General features: G+C 40.2%; 1 protein-coding gene across 1 annotated transcript in view; it reads right to left on the minus strand.

Moving 5' to 3' along the window:
* stk3 (serine/threonine kinase 3 (STE20 homolog, yeast)) overlaps positions 1-26,534 on the minus strand; it is a 453,065-nt gene that overhangs the window by 73,581 nt on the left and 352,950 nt on the right. The window contains exon 10 of the mRNA XM_073046198.1: positions 16,651-16,826. Coding sequence (XP_072902299.1) covers positions 16,651-16,826 — 176 coding nt within the window. The remainder of the gene's footprint in view (positions 1-16,650; positions 16,827-26,534) is intronic.

Genomic DNA, 26,534 nt, shown 5'->3' on the forward strand with positions numbered 1-26,534 from the left:
AAATATTGCATAATTTTTAAAAACAAATAAATTTAAAGAGCAATATTCTAAGTCCAACTGCAGTCAAAAAATTTAGAACTGTGAAATGACTTGCTGTAATGTGAAGATCACCATGCTTTAGAAAATGCAGTGTTAAGCACTTACCAACCTTGTAGAACAGTATAGTGTTGACAGATAACTGATGAACATCCGTATTAGCTGCCTGTTGTAAAACTGTCAAATTATAACCAAAACAGCATTCACATTTACTCAAGTTACTGAAAATGCACCTTGAAAGGAAATTAATAACTGGATATATAAAATAAAGGAAAAAAACGGAAATGCTCAATAGGTCAGTCATACTGTATCTGTAGGGAAAGAAACAGATCTAAAGTTTCAGGTTGAAGTCCCTTTGTCTGGACATACCACCTGAATTCCATGAAGCTTAACCCCATATAAAAGACTTAAAATGAAAAGTTGAGCAGCCTTAAAAGACAAATTTTGGGGAAGTGGTGGGTTAGAGCATTATTGCAAAAGCAAAATATGTTGCTCAGTGTCAGGATCTTTGTAATTACCATGCAATTATGTTTTATTCTCGTATAGCTGCAAGGGCAGATGCCTTGAAAATATCAGACTCAACAACCAAAAAAATAAAATGGAATATACTTTGAGCCTCCAGCTCCATAGAAAGAAAGCCCAGCAGCGTCTCTACTTTCTGCAAAGGCTGAGGAAAGTCCATTTCCCTCCCCCCATCCTCATCACATTCTACAGGGGTTGTATTGAGAGCATCCTGAGCAGCTGCATCACTGCCTGGTTCGGAAATTGCACCATCTCGGATCGCAAGACCCTGTAGAGGATAGTGAGGTCAGCTGAAAAGATCATCGGGGTCACTCTTCCTGCCATCACAGACATTTACACTACACGCTGCATCCGCAACGTGTATAACAGCATTATGAAGGACCCCATGCACCCCTCATACAATCTCTTCTCCCTCCTGCGTTTGGGAAAAGGTTCCAAAGCATTCAGGCTCTCACGACCAGACTATGTAACGGTTTCTTCCCCCAAGCTATCAGACTCCACAATACCCGAAGCCTGGACTGACACCTCTCATTTTTACTATGTACTGTACCAGCAGTTATGGTCGAAATGACAATAAAAATGACTTGACTTAACTAGCCTCTTGTACATCTTACCCATTAATCTTAAGGGCTGTTTCTGCCAAGTCGAAGCAAAATACCATACAAATCTCACAAAAGTTGGTTCAATGGTTCTATTTAATATCAGAGAGTGTATACACTATACAGTAGTACCTGAAATTCTTACTCTGTAGATATCTACAGAAGAAAAACCCCAAAGAATGAATGACGGGAAAAGATTAGAACCCCAAGCCCCCCTCCCTTCCCATGCACAAGCAATAGCAAAGCATCAACCCTCCCTCTACCTCACTTATTCCAGCAAAAAGCATCAGCCTCCCAATTACCCATCAGGCAAGCAATAGCAAAGCCTCCAAATGGACCATGATCTGCAGTCCATCAAAAACCACAGTTCACCCAACAATTTGGCTTGCCACATGCGCTCCTGCCACAGTGAGAGGGGAGATCAACAGCTTGAGAGCAAGAAGCGATAATGAACCACCAAAAAGACAGACAAACAAATAGTTGTGCACAACTCTATTTTGAAAGAGTACTTCACTATTTAAAGATTCCGTTAGTTGAAAAGATAATTCCAAAATAAACCTTCTGAACATAGTCTGTATTCCATTTAGTTTTTAACCTTACTTTAAAATGTAAAGTATATGTCCATGTTCAGACACAGTTACTTTCATTCCATCAGAGATCCCATCATTTACAGATAAACATAGATCAGAATTGTTATGGGACTGATGAACCTATCACCCTATCAGTCTCTGCCAGCTCTTAAAAGAGCAATCCCATTACTCTTATTCCCTCTGCCCTTTCCTCACAGCCGTCTAAGTCCTTTCTCAAATGTCTATACAATGCTCTTACAAAAAACCCTGACAGATTCTTCTTGATCATGTACACTGAATCAAATCTGTTCACAACTTTCTTTGTTCTGAAGACTGCAATGTAGATTCTTCAGTCTGAACTTGCAACTGAAATCTCTTATCTGCAACTATTCCAGTTAATCTTCTCTGTTTCTTAGCTTGGACTTGAAATACCTTCCTAAAAATGATGCTTGGCATTGGACACAATCATTGGACCATAACTTAATTGTTATTTTGCAAAGGTTCAACAAAAACTCCATACTTTATATTCTATCACTCCAATTATGAATCTCATGATTCTATATGCCTTGGTACAAATCCCTCAGAATGCCCTGTCACTCTCAATGATTACTTGCAGTGATACATGCAGATCATTCTGTTCCTTCAAACCCTTTAAAACTGTGCAATTTATATAAGCTGGAATATCATGCTCAGCAATTATTTTCCTTCCTGTAGTGACCAGCCTTCCTTTTCCATGCCTGAGCTGATCATTCTCCTGCAGACCGCTGCCTTTCTGTTTTTCACTCACTACCATTTCTATTGCACTGGCAGTACTTCACAATGGCTCAGTCCTGCATTTCGTCACCTGTTCTTTCGCCTTGTGCCAATAACACTCCAGTGAACTGCCTTGAGACTTTTAGCTATCGTAAGACAGTTGTGTAAATACATCTTAGTTTTGTAGAACAAGTGGACCCACCAATGTGACTGGAACCTGTGAATTCTATCTGAGGGAATACAATATATATTTTGCCTATAGGCAATCAAGAAGTATCTCCAACTTGAACAGTAACCAAAGTACTCATGCATGCTTTCCAAAAACATAAAAAAGAATTTCTATCAGAATAGATCGACTATTAGTTCAACTCTGAAGCAAAAAGTCAAAACAAAAGCAAGCTTAAGGACAGCTTCTACTCTGCTGTTATAAGACTATTAAATAATTTCCAGGTAAGATAACCTCACAACCTACCTTGTTATCATCTTGCACCTTATTGTTTACCTGCATTGCATTTCTCTGTAGCTGTTACTTTATTCTGCATTGTTATTACTTTATCTTGTACTACCTCAATGCACTGTGTAATGATCTGTATGCAAAAGTATGCAAGACAATCTTTTCACTATATCTCAGTACACGTGATAAGAAACCAATTCCAATTCTAAATGATAAATTTCAAAACTTAAAGTATATACTGCAAGCACATTTAACTAATAAACTTTGACCTTGTCAGTGCTCATAACATCCCATAAATAGACATACAACACTAGCTTAGATCAAATAGAGGACCAATATTTGTATTAACTTTTCCATGAAGTTCAAACAGTATAAACAGTTCAAACAGCATTCACTGTTATTTTAATTTACATATCTGAAACACCCAGATCTCAATTTTACAAGGGGATATTGTATATTTGAGCAGATTTGAACTAAAATGTATTTGCATAATTACAAAAACAAGATTCAGTACCGTAAATTCTGGTGTATAAGCTGAGAATTTGGCCCTAAATTTTGGTCCTAAAATTAGGGGGTCGGCTTATACACAGGGTGCCAACTTTGGGAAAACGAATACACGGAAGACAGGTCGTATTTATTGGCTGTTTTTGAGTCAAATTCGTTCCACTGTCGTCACTTGAATTTCTTGAATGATTTGTTTCAACTCACATCCAGTGGCTGGAGCACGGAGATCAAACCACCGGGAATGACTGCAATGTCCGTATTTTTAGCTTTCAATGCTGCTTTTGTCTCACCTGACAAGTGCGCTTTGAAGACGTCCCAGACAAGTAGCGACTTTTCTTTCTCGAAACCTTCGGGATGTTGGCGCTACACCTCTTTAACCCACTTCAAGCAACCCACTTTGTCCATCCAGTAGCATTCTTGAATGTAAACAACAACACCCTGCGGGAATTTTCTGAGCAATCTTTGTTTTTTGTCTCAACACAAGGTCACGTCTATTCATAAATCGGGTGCACCAACTTCACATAGCTTTGAAATTTTCGCTGACCTCACAGTGTTTTTCGGCCCATTTCAACGCTTGAACTCGAATCATTTCTCTGGTAACAATGTATCTGGATGATCGCTGGTGATTCACCCACTCTGAAACTTTTTCTTCCAGTTCTGTCCACTGGCATGTTTTCCCGCAGTTTGCACATTTTGGCTTTGGCATTTCCCTTAGCGTGTCCTCTGCCTTTCTCCACTCTCTCACTTGTTTCTCATTTACACTAAACTTCTTAGCAGCTCCAGAATTATTCGTTCCTTTAGCAAAATCAACAACTTTCAGCTTGAAGACAGCATCATATCACATTTGTTTTAACCTTTTGTACATTGCGGTCGCAAACTCAATATTGAGTAGACGTACTGATCCCGCCACCCCACGTTATGTTTTAACGAGATTACGATGGGTGCTAAATGGTTTCACATGGGTTACATTTCAGAGGCTTCTTTACCATTGGAGACCTAATCCAAAATTTCCCTCCCTGATCTATTTATTAAGAATTCGCCTATAACGCTCTACAATGCGTTTTCTTAGCAGGTACAGGTTCACAAAATTTCCCGGTTCCGAATCCGGCAAAACTGAGTACTGGTATATGAGATCTTGTGATCTTTTCTGGTTAAATCAAAAACCCCTACAAAAGCGGTCGGCTTATACAAAGGTAACATGAAAAAGTCACTTTTTTAACCTTGAAAATGGGGGGTCGGCTTATACTCCAGAATATACGGTAAACTGGCTCAATAAAGCATAATCATATCACTTCCTTCCATCAACATGTTAAATCAAAGAGGAGTTGCCTCCAGTTTTGTTACTACAACTAAGATTGGTACTACTGCCAGAAGTATGTTTTCTTTGCTAGAATTTTCTAATCTTCCATCTGTAAAAAGCTTTTAAAGAGCTGGGAGGCACCATTCATTACTTTCATTGAGAAAGAAAAAATATAGTTCCTGAAATAAAAGCACTTTTAAAACATATCTATTCGTTTATATACATATAAAAAATCTTCTTGGACCAGTGTAATTGACAGTATCTCTCAATGTCAACATTTGACTATGGAGTCTTATCGAAAGAACTGAAACTCAATTGGAGGAAAAGGTTGCAAAAAGCATAAACCTCTGAGGCTTTGGATGTAAATTGGCTGGTTTGTGCTGATGAGAACTAGCAGATGATTTGTTTGATCAATGCAGTAATAAAGAATATTAGCTCAATGTCAATAAACCAAAACTACCAAAACTCACGCATGATGCTGATAATATTGTGAATCTGGATAATAAATCATTAGATAAGGAAATGCATATTGAAATAAAACAAATTTTTCAAACCTTTCTGATCATTCAGCTTAATGCAAAAGAGAGCTTGGTGTAAAATTTGTCACTTGTACTAAACATACACATATCAAAGTGGCTGCATATTATACTCTGCTTTTGGAATTTGACACAGAATTTTGGAAGTTGAAAACAATGCGCGCTATGTACACATTTAGAGCTAGTGACCAATGATGAATACTTATCCTCTGGTCTATATTGAAATAGTCTTAATACTAATACCAAGACGAAACCACGTTACATTCCTCGAGGTTGATAAATAACTACTCATCATTTTCTGGGCTTTTTGCCTTACAAACACTTTTGCATGCATGACTCATTACCCCTTCAGTCCAAATGGCATGTTTTACATAAAAAAAGTACTGTTAGAAACAACCTAGGAAGAGTTTTATAAAATGTATTGTGGGATACATTCTTTAGTAGTGTTTTTTAAAGTATAGTCAAATGCAGTCAAACTTAGCATAAAACTACTTCAACCAAATAATGGGCCAGAAGACTACAAGGGGTGATTGCTAAGTTCATGGCCTAAGGTAGAAGGAGATGAGTTATACAGCTTTCGTCACACGCACATGCAAATCAACTCTTTGGGTGTTTATGCAGAAAGTTTGAAGTTAATAACTCATCTCCTTCTACCTTAGGCCACGAACTTATCAATTACCCCAATGAGTTATTAACTTCAAACTTTCTGCATAATCACTCAGAGTTTAACTGCATGTGCATGTAACGAGAGCTGTATAACTCATCTCCTTCTACCTTAGGGCATGAACTTATCAATCACCCCATGCTGTGGAAACTTTCTGGAGATCCAAAATCCATTTAGATACATAGAAAATAGGTGCAGGAGTAGGCCATTCGGCCCTTCGAGCCTGCACTGCCATTCAGTTTGATCATGGCTGATCATCCAACTCAGAACCCTGTACCTGCTTTCTCTCCATACACCCTGATCCCTTTAGCCACAAGGGCCATATCTAACTTCCTCTTAAATATAGCCAATGAACCGGCCTCAACTGTTTCCTGTGGCAGAGAATTCCACAGATTCACCACTCTCTGTGTGAAGAAGTTTTTCCTCATCTCGGTCCTAAAAGGCTTCCCCTTTATCCTTAAACTGTGACCCCTCGTTCTGGACTTCCCCAACATCGGAAACAATCTTCCTGCATCTAGCCTGTCCAATCCCTTTAGAATTTTATACGTTTCAATAAGATACCCCCTCAATCTTCTAAATTCCAGTGAGTATAAGCCTAGTCGATCCAGTCTTCCATATGAAAGTCCTGCCATCCCAGGAATCAATCTGGTGAACCTTCTCTGTACTCCCTCTATGGCAAGAATGTCTTTCCTCAGATTAGGGGACCAAAACTGCACACAATATTCTACGTGCGGTCTCATCAAGGCCTTGTACAACTGCAGTAGAACCTCCCTGCTCCTGTACTCAAATCCTTTTGCTATGAATGCCAACATACCATTTGCCTTTTTCACCGCCTGCTGTACCTGCATGCCCACCTTCAATGACTGGTGTACAATGACAACCAGGTCTCGTTGCATCTCCCTTTTTCTTAATCAGCCACCGTTCAGATAATAATCTATTTTCCTGTTCTTGCAACCAAAGTGGATAACCTCACATTTATCCACATTAAATTGCATCTGCCATGAATTTGCCCACTCACCTAACCTATCCAAGTCACCCTGCATCCTCTTAGCATCCTCCTCATAGCTAACACCGCCGCCCAGCTTCATGTCATCCGCAAACTTGGAGATGCTGCATTTAATTCCCTCGTCTAAATCATTAATATATATTGTAAACAACTGGGGTCCCAGCACTGAGCCTCACGGTACCCCACTAGTCACTGCCTGCCATTCTGAAAAAGTCCCATTTACTCCCACTCTTTGCTTCCTGTCTGCCAACCAATTCTCTAACCACATCAATACCATACCCCCAATACCATGTGCTTTAAGTTTGCACACTAATCTCCTTGGGACCTTGTCAAAAGCCTTTTGAAAATCTAAATATACCACATCCACTGGCTCTCCCCTATCCACTCTACTAGTTACATCTTCAAAAAATTCTATAAGATTCATCAGACATGATTTTCCTTTCACAAATCCATGCTGACTTCGTTCGATGATTTCACCTCTTTCCAAATGTGCTGTCATCACATCTTTGACAACCGACTCTAGCATTTTCCCCACCACCAATGTCAGACTAACCGGTCTATTATTCCCCGGTTTCTCTCTCCCTCCTTTTTATATAAAAAAAAAGTGGGGTTACATTAGCCACCCTCCAATCCTCAGGAACTAATCCAGAATCTAAGGAGTTTTGAAAAATTATCACTAATGCATCCACTATTTCTTGGGCTACTTCCTTAAGCACTCTGGGATGCAGACCATCTGGCCCTGGGGATTTATCTGCCTTTAATCCCTTCAATTTACCTAACACCACTTCCCTACTAACATGTATTTCCCTCAGTTCCTCCATCTCACTAGACCCTCGGTCCCTTACTATTTCCAAAAGATTATTTATGTCCTCCTTAGTGAAGACAGAACCAAAGTAGTTATTCAATTGGTCTGCCATGTCTTTGCTCCCTATGATCAATTCACCTGTTTCTGACTGTAAAGGACCGACATTTGTCTTGACCAATCTTTTTCTTTTCACGTATCTATAAAAGCTTTTACAGTATGCTCCAAGACCGCTGGACTAAGTGTGTAAATGTAGGAGGGGACTATGTTGAAAAATAAATGTGCTAGGTTTTCTAAAATTGACTCCTTCTACCTTAGGCCACGAGCTTATCAATCACCCCTCGTACTCTGATCCCAATCTCTGTTGGTATTTTTGGATGCACTCGACACTCGTGAATAATTTTTAAAAATATTGAATAAAATGGTGGAAATGTGCTTGAGCTAAAATGAGGTATTTGATGATATCCATCTTGAACATTTCTCAGTTTTAATACCGGCTCTTTCTCAAAGGAAATTTAAATTTCCAGTAGCTGAAAAATGACAAGTGATTTTTGATTCAAAACGAAGCAGGAAATGGTTGATTTCTGCTGTAAGGCAAACAGGACAATTGCAGTGAGGATGAAGAAAAGGGGCAAGCTGGATTCAGGAGGTGAAGCTGCAAGAATATGACATCAATCAGGTACAGGAGCTTGAAGACTTACACCTCAATGCTCAACTCCAGCTTTTCTCCATTGCCATCAGATTCTTAAACTGACCCTAACACCATCTCAAACTATATTTCTTTTTCTCTCTTTGAACTTGAAATAATATTATTATCTTTATTTTGTCATGCAAATTATGCATAATTTATATTCATTTAAATTTGTGGTAAATTAATTTAAGTTAGCTTGTTTGCCATGATTGTAATGTACCATGCTGCTGCTGCAAACAGTTAATCATCATGGCATTTATACCCTATGTGTGCTCACAAAGAAACGTATGGATTTAAGACTTTAAGGAAATGGGCCTGAATTGTGAAAACACATTAAGCAATGAGTTCACGTGTGTTAATAACTGGAAGAGATACAGAGTTAGCTGGATAGAGACTAAATACTGAAAGATTCACTCATAAAAAAGCAAACACTAAACTGGAACAAAGTTTAACAGCTTTGGGAAGGAAGCAGGAAACAGATCTGAAGAAGGAAAGTGACAACTGTTTCTTCACAAACAGTTGGCTGATAATAAATGAAGCAAAGTAATTCCAACAGATATAAATGAAAGAGAATTTAATTTCTTTATATTTAAAATAATGTAATTATGTTTACAGAAATAAGATATTGTGAATGTTCAGTTGCAGTTACAATCTTGCTCAAGAATATTATAATTTATATTAATCCATCATTGATTTTGTAGAGAAAGAGAGAGTAAAAATCAATGGTGCATTGTCTGATAAAAGTGGGGGTTTCACTGTTCAATGGCTATATTGCAATTAATATTACTATTACAGTTATTGCTGTACGACCAATATAAAATTCTATTGTATTTCTTTCTTCCCTGTAAAATGCTTGCAAGAAAATCAATCTCAAAGTAGTATAGAGTAACATATAAGTACTTAGATAATTAAATTTAGTTTCAATTTTGAACTATTGACAATCTTGCTTAACCATCCTCTACATTGTATTCTGAATAGTTGAAATCGTTTTAAAAACATCATTAGTCACATTGTGCTATTATAAATAGCTATCAATATTCCTTAATTCATTGAGCCTTCTTTTTCTGTTCAACCTATTTCCTTCAAGTCAGTAATTTTTCTTCATTTCTACACACTTCAACTTTTGCTAATAACCTGACACAGTTGGCAGAGAGACTGAAATAATACAGGTAGCAGAGTAGCTTCCTCACAGTTTCCAGTGACCCCAGATGCTTTCTGTTGGGAATCTGCATGTTCTCAGTGTGACCATGTGGGATTTTCCTGGATACTTTGGTTTCCTCCCATGTTCCACAGACGTGCAAGCTGGTTGGTTACTTGGGCAATGTAAGCTGTAAGTTAATTGGGCAAGTTGTAAGATATGTAGGTGAGTGGTAGAAAATGGAGGGTGGTGTTGGAAATGGGGGTGGGGAAGAATAGCTTACAAGCAAATCAGTTAGAGCATGGGAATGCTTTGGTGACCCAGCATGGGCTTAATGGTGTGAAATGGAATGACCATTTTATCATGCCAAAGGAACTATGGAAAGAATTTAACAAAAGCCTTCTCAGTCTGAACAAATACCAGTTACCTGGGAATCTCCAGTCACCGGAATTAAAACAGACTTGGAAATACTTTGCTTAAACCAACTGCTCAGAAGTCATTCATCCCCAAAAGCCTTTCCATTGTGCAGAGGCTAGCAGTGCGATTAAATACATTTTATGCGCCTGGGTGAGTGCCAGCTCAAACTCCACTCAAGTACAACACCATTCCAGACAAAACAATCTGATGACTGGCAGCTCTTAGTCCCTCAAAACCAGAACCCACACTGCTCAGAACAGGGGTTCCCAATCTGGGGTTCACAGACCACTTGCTTAATTGGGGGAGGGGTGGTTACTAGTCAGGGAAAACGTCATGGAAGTGCTCAGTCAGGAGAAACTAGAGAACTCGTCTAGTGACCATTGTTAGACTGACTGCATTACAGCCTGGGGTGGGAACACCAATGCCTTTGAGTAGAAAATCCTACAAAACTTAATGGATTCGGCCCAGTTCATCACGGGTAAAGCCCTCCCAACCACTGAGCACATCTACATGAAATGTTGCCATAGAAAAGCAGCACGCATCATTAGAAATCCTTACCACCCAGGCCATGCTCTTTTCTCACTGTGCCTCAGGACCTGCACCACCAGGTTCAAGAACAAAAGGGGATAACTACACTCATTCTTGGATGGGTTTGTAATAGACATCAGTCAATAAGCTGTCTCCAGAGATAGAAACAGAGAGATTGAGAAAGGGGAGGGAGGTGTCAGACCAGGTAAATTTGAGGGCAGGGTGGAAGGTGGAGGAAAAGTGGATGAAGTTGACAAGTTCAGCATGGGTGCAGGAAGCAGCACAATGCAGTTGTTGATGTAGCGTAGGAAAAGTGAGGGATGGTCACCAACGTAGGCTTGGAACATATACTGTTCCATGTAGCCGGCAAACAGGCAGGCATAGCCGGGACCCATGTGAGTGCCCATGGTCACACCTTTTGTTTGAAGGAAGTGGGACAAGCCAAAGGAAAAATTATTTAGAATGAGGTACTGTTTGGGTCAGGTGTCGAGGAAGAAACGGAGAGCTTTAAGGTCTTCTTGGTGGGGGATGGAGGTGTATAGGGACTGGACATCCATAGTAAAAATAAGATGATGGGGGCCAGGGAACCTGAAATCATTGAAAAGATCCAAAGTGTGTGAAGTGTCATGGATGTGGTAGGAAGGGACTGAACTAGGAAGATTAAACAAAGTCGAGGAATGCAGATATGAGTTGAGTGGGGTGGGAACAAGCTGAAGCTATCGGTCCACCTGGACAAGCAGGTATGTGGATTTTGGGTAGGAAGTAGAAATGGGAGGTGCAGGGTGCAGGAACTATTTGGTTGGTGGCCGTGGATAGGAGATCCCCAGAGTCAATAAGGTTGGTGATGGTATGGGAGACAATGGGCTGGTGTTCCTTGGGGGGGGTCCTGTTCAAGGGGTAAGTAAGAAGAGGTGAGGAGGTGTCTGAGTGTTGGCGCTGGGCTTCAGCAAGGTAGAGGTTAGTTCACCAGACTACTACAGCACCTCCCTTATCTGTGGGTTTTATGGTGAAGTTAGTGCAGAGGGAGTAGAGAGCCAAGCGTTCAGAAGGAGTGTGACTGGAATAGGAGAGAGGAGTGTTGAAGTCTCCACCATTAATATCCTGTCAGCAGTTGGCAATGAAAAGGTCCAGAGCAGGCTGAATACCAGGGCAGGGTGTCCAGGAAGATCAGGAGGGTTGAAGACTGGAAAAGGGGTCAATGGTGCAGGATGGAAAGTCCTTGCCAAAGAAACAGGCTTGGAGACGGAGGCTACAGAAGAAGAGCTGAGAATCATGGCAGGCGTGGAACTCACAGAAGTGTGGGCGCAGGGGATCAAAGGTGAGGCCCTTACTGAGGACAGATAGTTCTGCCTCAAAGAGGGGATGGTGAAGAGCTGGCATGGATGAGTGCTGGGGTTGGAGGGAGTAGGGGGTTGGTAGTGTCTAAGTGGAAAGGAGGTTTAGGTGTTCAGGGATGGTGAGGTCTCCGAGTTCCCAAGAGCTGGCGGTGCGACCTGAGAGAGGTGGGATTACAGAGTGGTGGTGGGGGAAGGGGTGATGGGTTGGAGGTTGCGAAATTGGCTCTTTGGAGGTGTGCGAAGTCATTGGAACGTGCATTGATGGCAGTGGAGTCTGGGTTTTGAACCTGCTCTGGGTCATTAGAGCTGTCGAGGTCAGCAGCAAGGATTGCGTCTGGAGAAGATCAGGGCTGCTGGTGTTGGAGACAGCAGGTTCTGTGGTCTGTAGACGGGTGATCTTCCAATCCTTGCAGGACATTAGAAAGTCAAAGAACCAGTGACTGAAAGCGTGGATCCGACAGAGGATAAAATAGCATACAGCTCCATTACCTGCGGCGGAGAGAGAATCCTGAAGTTGTGGAAGTGACTGGGATAGGAGCACCGGGTACCACCTCGTGGCGAAAAGCATGGCATGTGGAACGTGGTGGGGGAAGCAGTCAATTGAATGTGAGTACCCAGGGTCCTCAGAGGGTCCAAATCGAGAAGCTTGAAATTGAATCTGGAAACCATGTGGTACAAGCTGGCAGCGAAGACATGCTCCCAGAAATGATAATTGTCTGTAGTAGCGGGACTGGGTGAGCATGTGGTCGAAGAGTTGGAGGGCAGCAGAGATCACAGAGGGGGAGCAGTGAGTGAGGGTTTCATTGAATTCCTGTCGAAGGGAAGATTTAAACTTCTTCAGCGTAGACATTCCTGGAAGAGATGTGACAGCCTAGTAATCCAATCACAAACAAGAGAAAATCTGCAGATGCGGCAAATCCACACAACACACACAAAATGCTGGAGGAACTCAGCAGGCCAAGCAGCATCTCTGGAAAAGAGTACAGTTGACATTTTGGGCCGAAACACATCAGCAGGAATGGAAAAAATAAGCTGAGGAGTAGATTTAAATGGTTGTGGGAGGGGAGAGAGAAACACAAGGTAATAGGTGAAAGCTGAAGGGGTTGGGATGAACTAATGAGCTGGGAAATTGGTGAAAGAGATACAGAGCTGGAGAAGGAGGAGTCTGACAGAAGAGGACTGAGGTCATAGAAGAAAGAAAAGGGGGGAGGAGCACCAGAGGGAGGCGATTGGTGGGTAAAAGGTGAGAGAGTGACAAGGGGATGGAGTATGGTGAGGCGGGGTGGGGGGGGGGGGGAATTACAGGAAGTTCAAGAGATCAATGTTCATACCAGGTTGGAGGCTAACTAGACAGAATATAAGGTCTTGTTCCTTCATCCAAAGTGTGGTCACACTACAACAGTGGAGGAAGCCATGGATAGACATATCAGAATGGGTTTAGGAAGTGGAATTAAAATGGGTGGCCACTGGGAGATCCTGCTTTCTTCCTCCAGCCCTGCCGAAGGGTCTCAGTCCAAAACGTTGACTGTACTCTTTTCCATAGATGCTGCCTGGGCTGCTGAGTTCCTCCAGCATTTTGAGTGTATTGCTTGGATTTTTAGCTTCTGCAGATTTTCTCTTGGTTGTAGATGGGATAGAGTTTGTCAAATGTGTTCTGGAACACATCAGTATGTAGAAGTCCCAATGACAGAGGTGTGCAATACTCGATTGGCTATTACAGAATGAGACAGGCCAGGTGACATTTGTTTGTGTAGGGGAACACTTTACCTCTAGTGATCACCGTACAATTAGTTTCAAAGTAAATATGGAAAAAGATAGGTCTGGTCCCCAGGTTGAAATTCTAAATTGGAGAAAGGCCAATTTTGAAGGTATCAGAAAGGATTTGGCAAGTGCAGAGGGGACAGGCTGTTTATAAGATTACTGATTTAGGGAACCTTGGTTTTTAAGGGATATTGAGGCCCTGGTTAAGAAATAAAAAGAGGTGCCTAGCAGATATAGTACTTCATAACAAATGAGGTACTTATGGAGTACAAGAAATGAAAGAGAACACTTAAGAAAAATCAGAAGGGCTAAAAGAAGGCATGTGGTTGCCTTAGCAGACAGGGTAAAGGAGAACCCTAAGGGATTCTACAGGTATGTTAAGAGCAAAGGGATTGTAAGGGACAACATCGCTGTTCTGGAAGATCAGAATAGTAATCTATGTGTGGAGTCAAAAGAGATGGGGAGATCTTCAGTGGATTTCTTGTATCTGTTTTTACTCAGCAGATGGACGCAAAATCTATAGAAGGGAGGCAAAGCAGCAGTGACCTTATGGACCCAGTACAGATTAGAGAGGAGGAGGTGTTTGCTGTCTTGAGGCAAATTAGGGTGAACAAATCCCCAGGACCTGATAAGGTGTTCCCTCAGACTTTGTGGGGAGGCAAGTGCAGAAATTGCAGGGACCCAAGAAGAGATATTTAATTCATCCATTGCAATAAGTGAAGTACCGGAGGATTGAAGGATAGCTAATGTTCCACTGTTTGAGAAAGAAAAAAATTAAACCTGGAAATTATAGGCCGGTTAGCCTGTTTAACAGTAAGGAGAAAGTTATTGAAAGATATTCTGGGGACCTGGATAAATGAGTATTTGGATATACAGGGACTGATTAGGGATAGTCAGCATGGTTTTGTGTGTGGTAGGTCGAACCTAACCAATCTTATGGAGCTTTTCGAGAAGGTTACCAGCAAAGTAGATGAAGGCAAGGCAGTGAACGTTGTCTACATGGACGTCAACAAGGCATTTGACACGGTCCCACATGGGAGGTTGGTCAAGAAGCTTCAGTCACTCCACATTCAAGGAGAGGTAGTAAATTGGATTAGACATCGGTTTGTGTAAGAAGCAAGAGTCACAGGTGGTTGCCTCTCTGGCTGGAGAACTGTGACTAGTGGAGTGTCACATGGAGCAGTGTTTGTCATCAATATCTATGATCTCGATGATAATGTGGTTAATTGGATCAACAAATTTGCGGATGACACCAAGATTGGGAGTGTAGCGGACAACAAGGAAGACTATCAGAGTTTTCAATGGGATCGGGACCAGCTGGATGAAAAATGGCAGATGGAATTAAATACAGACAAGTACGAGATGTTGCACTTCAGTAGGACCAGTCAGGGTAGGTCTTAAACAGTGAACAGTAGGACATTGAGGAGTGTGGTAGATCAAAGGGATCTTGGAAGACAGATTCATAATTAATTGAAAGTGGCACCACAGGTAGGTAGGGTTGTAAACAAAGCTTTTGGCAAAATGGCCTTCATAAATCAAACTACTGAGTACAGGAGGTGAGATGTTATGTTGAAGTTGTAGATGTTGGTGAGGCCTAATCTGAATTATTATGTGCAGATTTGGTCACCTATCTACAGGAAAGATGAAAATAAGGTTGAAAGAGTACAGAGAATATTTGCATGAGTGTTGACAGGACCGGAGCTATAAGAAAAGCTTGAATAGGTTAGGACTTTATTCTTTGGAATATAGAAGAATGGTGGAAGATTTGACAGAGGTATAGATAGGCCAATGCAAGCATGCTTTTTCCATTGAAGTTAGGTGGGACTACAACTAGAGGTCATGGGTTAACCTCATGAAAGGTGAAAAATTTAAGGGGAACACAAGGGGAAACTTCTTCATTCAGTCATGAGAGTGTGGAATGTGCTGCCAGTGCAAGTAATGCATGCAAGCTTGATTTCAATGCTTAAAATGAAGTTTGGATAGGTACATGGATAGTATGGGTATGGAGGGATATGGTGCAGGTAGACGGGAGGAGGCTGTTTAAATTTTTTGGCAAAGACTAGACAAGCTGAAGGGCCTGTTTCTGTGCTGTACTTCTCTATGACTTTATGAACCCCTCAGTTAGAAGGACAGCAACAGCTGGTGCAGGTTTCTCTCTGAGTTACATCATCCAAATTAAAAATATGTTGCTGATCCTTCACTGCGCAGTCACATTCCTGGAACTTTGTCCAACAGTGCCAAGGGTTTCTTCACTAAAACCAACGCACTGGTTCAAGGAAGCTCAGAAATGGATATTAAATACCAGCCTTGCCAGTAATGCCCAGATCATATGAACGAATAAAGAGAACACCTTCTTTCTACCACCTTTTAAAAATTATAGTCAGGCTTGTCAGGCATGACATCCCCCTTGAAAAGTATTCTGGCAATTTGAACAACAATTTCAAAGAACTCTATCCCTAATTACAGATTCTGGTAGTTTTACAAAAACTACTAGAATCTGTAATTTAGAATAAAATTACTGAAGTTCGGCTAACTCTTGACAATTCCCCGGTTTCCCTTTCTCACCTTTCCTAATCAAAAAGAACAGTTCCTGGATGAAACTTTAAGGCCAGTTCTGATATAATTGGAAAGCAATGTAGAAATTTGCAGCTAAAGATATTAAGACCCACTTAGTTGGCCTTCTAGTGATACAGTAGTTGCCTGAGACATGCATGATTTAATTCTCTAATCATGGCACTCAAACTCTATAAATTAAGTTAAAAGAGATTCAAACGTGAATGAAGCAGTAGAAAGTTAGTTTGAAAACTAAAATTCTAAAGACAACATCTTTTTACTGCTATAATTGCCAAACCACACATAGTATTAACAACATCCTGGCTTGAATGATATGAATCCATTTGCTATTTTTGGCCTCATTTATTTTCATCATATTAGCAGAATATTTTATGATCAAACTCATTAGACACCAACATCAAATGTTGCCTGTCAGCGAAAGAGACAATGTATATTACTAATTTAAAAATCTCTACTTACAAAATCAAAGTCCCCATCTTGTGGAACCTTCCAGTTATCAGGGAAAGGATTTCTTGACTTATGGAAAGGCTCTTGCAGATTTTGGTCACAATTCCCAAAACGCTTAGTACTTTTCTCCTGCTTGTCAAAATAATCCATAAATGCTGGTCTTTGCAGTTGTTCTGAAGCATCATTCCCTACAAGGACAAAAATATATTATTTTCAAGTGTCTAAAGAATCATTCTAGGTTACAATTATAACAGAATTTGTTGCAGGCATTCAGCTGGTTAGACACCATCCACAGAAAGCAGAACAGCATTAATGTTTCTGCTTTTATTTCAGTTTTTAAATGTCTGCAATTTTAAAACAATTTTATACTATTTTTAAAGCTCATTCTATACTGCATAAAGCAAAACAAATAAAGCAGAGAAGCAGAAGTATCGAAAGTCTGATTACAACTCCCCAATATCATTCAAACAGCTTTGATTACATTACTAGATAAATAATGAAATTAAATCATTTTGGAAATCCTATAATCTGAAAATGCATCTCTAATGCAATTACTTTCACCCTTTCCGTCCATTTCTGCTTTCATGGAAAACTAAGCAGAAATAGTTAATTCTTATTGCACCTACTTCACGTGAAGATTTCGTTGAAATAAACCTTCGCACAAATAGTTGAATTTCAAGTTATACCCTGAAATTCATTTTTAATCACAAATAATGTGACACACTAAAAGAGAACCTTACTGTTATTTTGCAGGGCATCATAACTAATTCAGTAAAGCCATTAAAACATTCTTTTTCAAATTGATATTGTTACTGCTGTAGGTTTATTATAATTTTAACTAAAACATTAATGGCAACATTCTTTTTAAATTCATTATTATTATACTACAGAACTAATTTTTGTTATTACTATAGGACAGTGAGCCTTCCATCAGTGGTAGGGAAATTACTGGAGAAAAGCCTAAGGGATACAAATTTTGTACATTTGGGCTGGCAGGGGCTGATTAAAGGTAGTCAGCATGGCTCTGTGTGGTGAAAATTCTAATTTGAATGAGTTTTTGAGAGGGTTGACAAGAGGACCGATGAAGGTAGGGCGGTAAACATTGTCTAAACTAGGGATTCCCAACCTCTTCTATGCCATGGAGCAATACCATTAAGCAAGGGGACCATGGAGCCCAGATGGGGGATCCCTGGTCTATAAGGACTTCAGTAAAGTAGCTGACTCAATGCTGGTTGGGAAAACTGAGCCCCAAGCATCTGTAGTGAGCTGGAATCAAAACTGGCTTCATGTGGGAGGCAGAAGGTAGTGGTTTCTTTTCTGAGTGGAAATCTATGACTAACAGTGCAATCCAAAGATCAGTGATGGACCCTTGTTGTTTGCTAACAACTTGGATTGAGTCAGATTTGCATAGTACAACAACAAGCCCTTCAACACAACGTGTCAATGCCCACTACGATGCCTGTCTACACAAATCCTAGTTGTCCATATGCGGGCTGTACTGGTGATATTGCCAGCAGCAAGAAAAGATACCTTAGGCTATAGTGGGATATAAATCACATGGAAAGTTGAGAAAAGTACTGACAGAGAGAATTTAATCCTGACAAGCACAAGATAAGTGGAGACACGTGACGCAAAAGTGCTAGATAATAGATTTTGGGAAGTCAAACAGGCATATATAGTAAGTGGTAGGGAAATAAGGAATGTTGATGAACAGAAGGATCTGTTTGTTCCAAATTTTTACGTAATCTTCAAATTCTGCATTAAACCTCATCAACGGTGAATGTGTGAAATTTCTGCCACAGAATGCAAAGTAAGTTGAATCATAGGCATAGCTTCACAATAGTTATCTTGTAAAATCATAAATCTCAAGAGGAAACACTTGAACTCTTCTCTAAATGAAACTACCATTTGAAATTGTGAATTATGCCAAAGGCATGAGCCAGAACACACAGTGCACAGCCAGGAACCCACAGTCAGCTTAAGTTTCTGATTAATGCTTGAAAATGACAAACAAAATTATATTTTAGTGCAAAGCAAATAATATTTACTAAAAACTTAAAAAAACATTATGTAATTAACCAGCAATAAATGTTTACTAATACGAACACACATAGGAGAAATCTACAATCAGTTGAGTCACCATCTTTACTGAGTGTTACAAAATTCTTCAGAAGATTGGCCAAGTACAGCTTGTATCTCCCTTTAACAGAGATGTCAGAAGAGACGCAACAATCTTAATTTCTCTCAGCTTTTACATCAGTTTGCCTGACAAAATCACAAAGCAGGAGAAGGATTGTGAACATTTTCAGTGCCTACTCAAGCAAAGTGTTCGGAATTGGACCCAGAGGAATGCTGCTTGCTTGGAAACAGAAGACGTCTAAAAGAATGGATTTTAAACTGTAGATTAGGAAAAAGGAAAGGAACACAGTCCTCTCGTCACTGCTGGAGTGACTTCTCTATGGAGGCAATCAGGAGCACGAAATTTCTGGGAGTGCAGCTAATGCATGATCTCACCTGGTCCCTGAACACCACCTCTTTAGTCAAGAAAGCAAAGCAGTGTCTCCACTTCATGAGAAGACTGAAGTGAGCAAGATCCCCTGCCACCCACACTAACCAATTGTTACAGGAGCACCACTAAGTATGCCCTATTGCACCACTAAGCTGCAGTATTGTCTGGTATGGGAATTGCAAGGCATCTGATTTTGAGGACTGCCGAGAGGATCATTGGGGTCTTTCTTCTATCCATCAGGAGCGTTCCACGCACAGGGCCCTTAGCATTATCAATGATCCCACCCATCCATTCAAATTTTTAGCACAGGCAAGGCAGATGGAAAGCTACCAAAATAATGTGCTTGTTTCAAATATTGAAAAAAAAAGAAACTTAAGTGTATAGTCTTTGTATGCTCCTGGGAGGTGTTCAATGCCTTCCTGGGAGTACCTTCACTATTTTGAGCAATCATAGGGTAAGAATTCCTGTGAGTCAGTGAGGATGCAGCATAATTTTCTCTGTCCTCCTAGAAATATCTTGCCATAGTAAAGCTCAGAACAGTGTTCTTATTTTGCTTGTCCAGAGCTAGACATACTGATGACCTTAGATTGAAGTGTGCAGTCAGTAGTCAAACAGAACTCTACTAAATGGCCGTCAGTAAGCTCCTAATAATTTAGTAGCTCAGACTTATCATCCAGTAAGGCAGCATCTTTTTTTTAAAGCCAATAATATCTGTGCAGTGTACACATTTAATCACTATGGCAACTTATAATATGTTGCCATTCACCCATAGCAAAAGCCCAGAGATAGATAAATAGATAGATATATCCTTGCATCAAACTGCTGAATCTAAAACAAATACTAAGCACTGCACTTAATTCTTTCATTTTCAAGTCTGCCTAACGTATCTTTTTCTGTTTATTGACAATATAGATGAATATGGTCTTACAGCCATTTTATCTCATCCTTCTGTAACCCCCAAGGTCAAATTTTATAACTTTAAGGCAAATACAGCAACAGATATTTCAACCATAATTACAAGAGAGCATACGAATCAATAAAAATTGAGTGTTACACCTTACGTTAGAGAGATAAAAGCTGGAATGGTTTATCACCTTCTTTAGAAGTCCAGTAACAATTTCATTTTGATAGCAATTTTTGGTTGTTGCTGCTCTTTATAACTTTGATAAATTGTCCTTGTTACCCAAAATGTTGGTATTTGCTAAATGTTGGTCACTGTTCAACATCTTTTGATGAGAGAATTCAGTTGTCCGTATAGAGCCAACCTGTGGCTAGATGCGATAAGTACATCTTGATAACTGAATTAATAAAATTACCATGGAAATAATGGCCCAGATTTTGTGGTCTGTGGCAGGCACGATGCTCACATTAATCTCAATAAAAAAATTCACAGCCATTTCTGTGACATGCTTTTATCAGACACCAGTGGCAGGCAATTATTGGAGTCACCAACCACACTGAGCAATCTTTACCTCCCTTTGTCATTCGGTAATGATGCATCCCCATGAGTTATATTTATGGAAAATGATTATGGTGTTTGTAGTTTGCACAGATGATAATTCAGTCTTATTGCATGGGACTGTAGTGGAGTTGTCAGAGATTGGAAGGTAGTTCTGATATCCCAGAGCCCTTGAACTATATTGGAGGCTGAGAAACATGAATTATCATTACACTGATAGTCAACATTGTCACTTTGTCCGATGTTTAAAAATGCTTTTAATGTACACTTATGTATTTACACTTCAGATGCACAGGAAGATGGTATTGAGTTATAAGGAAAATAGCATTGTGATGTAATACTTGATACATGAGCAAAATCATAAATCAGTTTATGAAAACTTCCTTTACTATATTTAACAAATGTTACAGAAGAGCCACAAAATATGCAATTTCTTAAATACTATTGCAGATATTTATGATGCAAAATCATAACACCTCAAAGTTTTCAAAGATAAGTGGCTTGTATCCTGCAAACTATTATTTTAAAAACTGAAGAACGATAAATATCTTTATTAAGCATTTTTTTAATACATCAAAGTGCTCTACAATCAATAACTTCTGCTGAACTTATCTATGCTGGAATGTAATAGTCTCTATTCCTCTCTGGCAATAACGGTTCACAGCAAGATCCCAAAAAACACAAACTACTTCCAGTACCCTGGTTGCAACCTCTTGTCGAAGACCAACATTAATATTAATTTCATAGTTGTTCTCAATGTTCAGGCATAATTGTTGGTGATTAAGGAAAAGGATCTTTTAAGATCAGAACCTCAGACTTGAAACAAAACTTAGGATCATCTAGGCAGCAGTGCTCCTTGGCCTCCTATCTACTTCTGAGTGCTAGTCTCACAGAAAGCACAGCAGAGTACTGGACAGATACCACCAACGTTGTCTCAGGAGATATTTCAGAGGAGATTCACTAGGATGGACCTGAATAAAAATGGATTGTCTTATGCTGAAGATCTGTATTGACTGGAATCCACAAAAATGAGAGGCAAACTTATTGAACAATACAGGTTGATGTGGGTTTCAGTGGCTTGATGGGATAACTGCTATGAGGATGCTTCAGTGCATGGTTGTGGAAGTATTTAGGATAATAAATGTAGGCTGAATAACTGAGTATACTCAAAACTGGGAGATCTATAATCAGTAAGGAAATCAAGCATTATGGGTATAGGATGGGAAAGAAGATGAAGAAAGTTCTATCAACCATGATCTTATAAAATGGCAGAGCTCTATGGGGCTGCTATATACTTTATTCCACCTCCTACCTCTTGTAGTTATGTTGAGAGAGAGAAATAATTACAGGTGAAGCAACAGAAACAACTATCCTGCTCTTTTCAAAATATTGTCCATCCAGGGAAACAAATTATCATCTCATCTTATCAACTTTAAATGGCAGATGTCAGTGCAGTACTCACTGCAGTACTACAGTGCCAGCCTTTATGTATTTTGATTTAATCCATTAGCTAGGAGGCAGGAGAGCTACTTGCTCAGAGGTGTGGCTCTTTGGTTCAGAAAGGCCTGTTCCGCACTGTATCACTAAATAAATAATACTGAGTCACGGTAATGACACAGAACAGAATAACATGTGGTCAGAAAAGTGCTGTATAAACAGAAATCTGGAAATTCACCCCCATGAGAATTAATATTCTTAAGGGTCAGAAACAAAGGAAAAGATTCACTTTGCTTCAAAGCTCATTTCCTAATTTGGTGCTGCATGTTGTAAACCTAACAAATAAGTCAATATAAAGAAATGTTAACCAGGAGTTTAAAAAAATATCACAGTTAGGTACATGTCAGTTTTTGTCGCGTATGATTTAGGAAAAGTAAACTGGAACTGGTTGGAAAGAAAGCAATGTCAGGGTTGTGATGGACATTCAGGTTCTACAGAAGAGTGATTCAGAGCAAACATGTTATTACAAATCTGTTGAGACCCTAAATCTTAAATTCTATGAATGTCTGGAATGGAGCAGAACAAAGGTAAAAGGTGGTTCTGCTCACCTCACTACAGGAAGGATGTGGAAGCCATAGAAAGGGTGCAGAGGAGATTTACAAGGATGTTGCCTGGATTGGGGTGCATGCCTTATGAGAATAGGTTGAGTGAACTCAGCCTTTTCTCCTTGGATGACCTGATAGAGGTGTATAAGATGATGAGAGGCACTGATCATGTGGATAGACAGAGGCTTTTTTCCCCGGGGCTGAAATGGCTGCCATAAGAAGACACAGGTTTAAGATGCTGGGGAGTAGGTACAGAGGAGATGTCAGAGGTAAGTTTTTTACTCAGAGAGTGGTGAGTGCGTGGAATGGGCTGCTGGCAATGACGGTGGAGGTGGATACGATAGGGTCTTTTACGAGACTTTTGGATAGGTACATGGAGCTTAGTAAAAGAGGGCTGTAGGTAAGCCTAGTAATTTCTGAGGTAGGGACATGTTCGGCACAACTTTGTGGGCCGAAGAGCCTGTATTGTTCTAAGGATATATAAGATATCTGGACTTCAATGTTATAGGAAGCCCACAACTGAAAATATAGAGCAGGTATTAAAGAATTAAAAGCAAGATACTTTATAAGTACCTGAAGAGCAAGCAGATCACAGTGGAAAGAGTTGGGCCTTTTTGATACCAAAAGAATCACGTGTATAGAGACTGAAGACTTGTGTATGGCTTCACACATCTTTAGAAAAGTAGAATCATTTAAATAATTTACCTAAGAAAGACCTGGGTAAAATTTTAAGAGGATAAAAATGATGGAAGAAATATTAAGTTATTTAGCAAATTTGTAAGTAGATTAAACTGTCTGTCCAGAAATATATCCTAGATTGTTAAGAGAATCAAGGCAAACATACTCCAGAGTCTGAAGATCCTTTTTCAATACTCCATTGCTGGTGTATTACTGGAGGACTACTAACTCAGCACCACTGTTTAAAAAGGGAGAACAGAATAGTCCAAGTAATTACAGGTCATTTGGCACGATGTCAGTGCTAGATAAATAAATCAAAAAATACTGGGTTGCAATATTAGACATCATTTGAAAAGCACCAGATTAATTGAAGGCAGCATGGATCAGAATTAGGTTTATTATTACTGATATAGGTCATGAAATTTGTTGCTTTGCAGCAGCAGTGTACTGCCAAAAGTTACAAAAATTATGATAAACTACAATAAGAAATATATAAAAAAATAAAAGTAGTGCAAAAAGAGAGCAAAATAGTGAAGTAATGATTAGGGACCATTCAGAAATCTGATGGCAGAGGGGCAAAAGCTGCTTGTAAGATGTTGAGTGTGGACCTTTAGGTTTGTGATATGGTGCAACTCAAACTACCTGCGTCTCAATATCACCAAGACCAAGGAGATGGTGGCGGACTTCAGGAGATCTAGGCCTCATATGGAGCCAGTGATCATTAATGGAGAATGTGTGGAGCAGGTTAAGACCTACAAGTATCTGGGAGTACAGTTAGACGAGAAGCTAGACTGGACTGCCAACACAGATGCCTTGTGCAGGAAGGCACAGAGTCGACTGTACTTCCTTAGAAGGTTGGCGTCATTCAATGTCTGTAGTGAGATGCTGAAGAAGTTCTATAGGTCAGTTGTGGAGAGCGCCCTCTTCTTTGTGGTGGCGTGTTGGGGAGGAAGCATTAAGAAGAGGGACGCCTCACGTCTTAATAAGCTGGTAAGGAAGGCGGGCTCTGTCGTGGGCAAAGTACTGGAGAGTTTAACATCGGTAGCTGAGCGAAGGGCGCTGAGTAGGCTACGGTCAATTATGGAAAACTCTGAACATCCTCTACATAGCACCATCCAGAGACAGAGAAGCAGTTTCAGCGACAGGTTACTATCGATGCAATGCTCCTCAGACAGGATGAAGAGGTCAATACTCCCCAATGCCATTAGGCTTTACAATTCAACCGCCAGGACTTAAGAACTTTATAAAAGCTATTATTAATGCTTTTTGAGATAGTGATTTAGATGCATATCATATTTTTTACTGAGTTAAGTATTGTATGTTATTAGTTTTGCTACAACAAGTGTATGGGACATTGGAAAAAAGTTGAATTTCCCCATGGGGATGAATAAAGTATCTATCTATCTATCTATCTATCTATCTATCTATCTTTACCTCCTCCCTGATAATAGTAATGAAAAGAGGACACATCCATAAGATAATAGTACATAGGAGCAGAATTAGGCCATTCAGCCCATCGAGTCTGCTCCATCAGTCCATCATGGCTGATTCCATTCCCACTCATCATACACCTGCCCTTCGATGCCCTGACCGATCAGGAAACGATCAACTTCAGCATTAAATATACTCATGGACTTTGCCTCCACCACAGTCTGTGGCAGAGCATTCCACAGATTCACTGCTCTGTGGGTAAAATAATTCCTCCTTACCTCAGTTTTAAAAAGGTCACTCCTCAATTTTGAGTCTGTGCCCTCTAGTTCTGGATACCCCCACCATAGAAAACGTCCTCTCCACATCCACTTTATCTAGTCCTTTCAACATTGGGTAGGATACAATGAGATACCCCCAGAATCTTCTAAATTCCAGTGAGTACAGGCCCAAAGCTGCCAAATGCTCCTCCAATGTTAACCCTTTCATTCCTGGAATCATCCTCGTGAACCTCCTCTTGCCTCTCCAATGACAGTACATCCTTTCTGAGATATGGGGCCCAAAACTGTTGACAATACACCATGTGCGGCCTGACTGATGTCTATTAAAGCTTCAGCATTATCTCTTGGCTTTTATATTCTACTCCCCTTGAAATAAAAGCCAACATTGCATTTGCCTTTAACACAGACTCAACATGTAGATTAAACTTCTGGGAGTCTTGCACGAGGCCTCCTAAGTCCCTCTGCACATCTTATGTTTGAACCTTCTCCCCATTTAGATAATAGTCCGCACTATTATTCCTTTTTCCAAAATGCATTATCATACATTTCCCAATAATATATTCCATCTGCCGCTTTTTGCCCATTCTTCCAATTTGTCTAAGTCCTGCTGCAATCGCATTGCTTCCTCAACACTACCCACCCCTCCACCTATCTTCATATTATCCACAAACTTCACCACAAAGCCATCAATTCCATTTTCCAAATCACTGACAAACAATGTGAAAGGTAGTGATCCCAATATTGACCCCTGAGGAACACCACTGGTCACTGGTAGCCAACCAGAAACGGCCCCTTTTATTCCCACTCACTGCCTCCTGCCTGTCAGCCATTCCTCTATTCATGCCAGTATCTTTCCTGTAACACCATGGGATTTTATCTTGTTAAGCAGCCTCATGTGTGGCACCTTATCAAATTCCTTCTGAAAATCCAAGTAAATGACAATCACTGTTCTCTCCTTTGCTTGTTACTTCCTCGAAGAATTCAAACAGATTTGTCAGGCAAGACTTTTCTTTACAGAAACATGCTGACTTTGACTTATTTTATCATTGGTCTGATAAAAGGTTCTCAGTGTGAGGATCCTGAATGATGGTGCTATACTCTTGAGGCATTGTCTTTTGAGGATGTCCTTGATGGTGGGGCAGCTAGTACCCATGATGGAGCTGGCTGAGTCTACAAACTTGGGCAGCTTTTCTCCACCCTGTGCATTGGAGCCTCCATACCAGGCACTGACACGAGCAGTCAGGATGCTCTTTGCGCGTGGAAACCTTCTTAAGTCTTCGGTGACATACCAAAACACTAGTAAGGATTTGTTATAGAGAGACTCTGTATGGTTAGTTTCATGGTATCCTGGTAAATGATGTAAGAACAATGGGATCCAAGGGGAAGAGGCAAGTGGGACAGTAACGAGATACAAAACTGCAGAGACAGAAGACAATTTCAGTTAGAGTTCCATCAACTTCTGTGACGGCTCCTTTCTACTGACATTTAGGGAGCAGAAT

Source organism: Hemitrygon akajei, chromosome 1, assembly GCF_048418815.1.
Source record: "Hemitrygon akajei chromosome 1, sHemAka1.3, whole genome shotgun sequence".
Taxonomy (NCBI): domain Eukaryota; kingdom Metazoa; phylum Chordata; class Chondrichthyes; order Myliobatiformes; family Dasyatidae; genus Hemitrygon; species Hemitrygon akajei.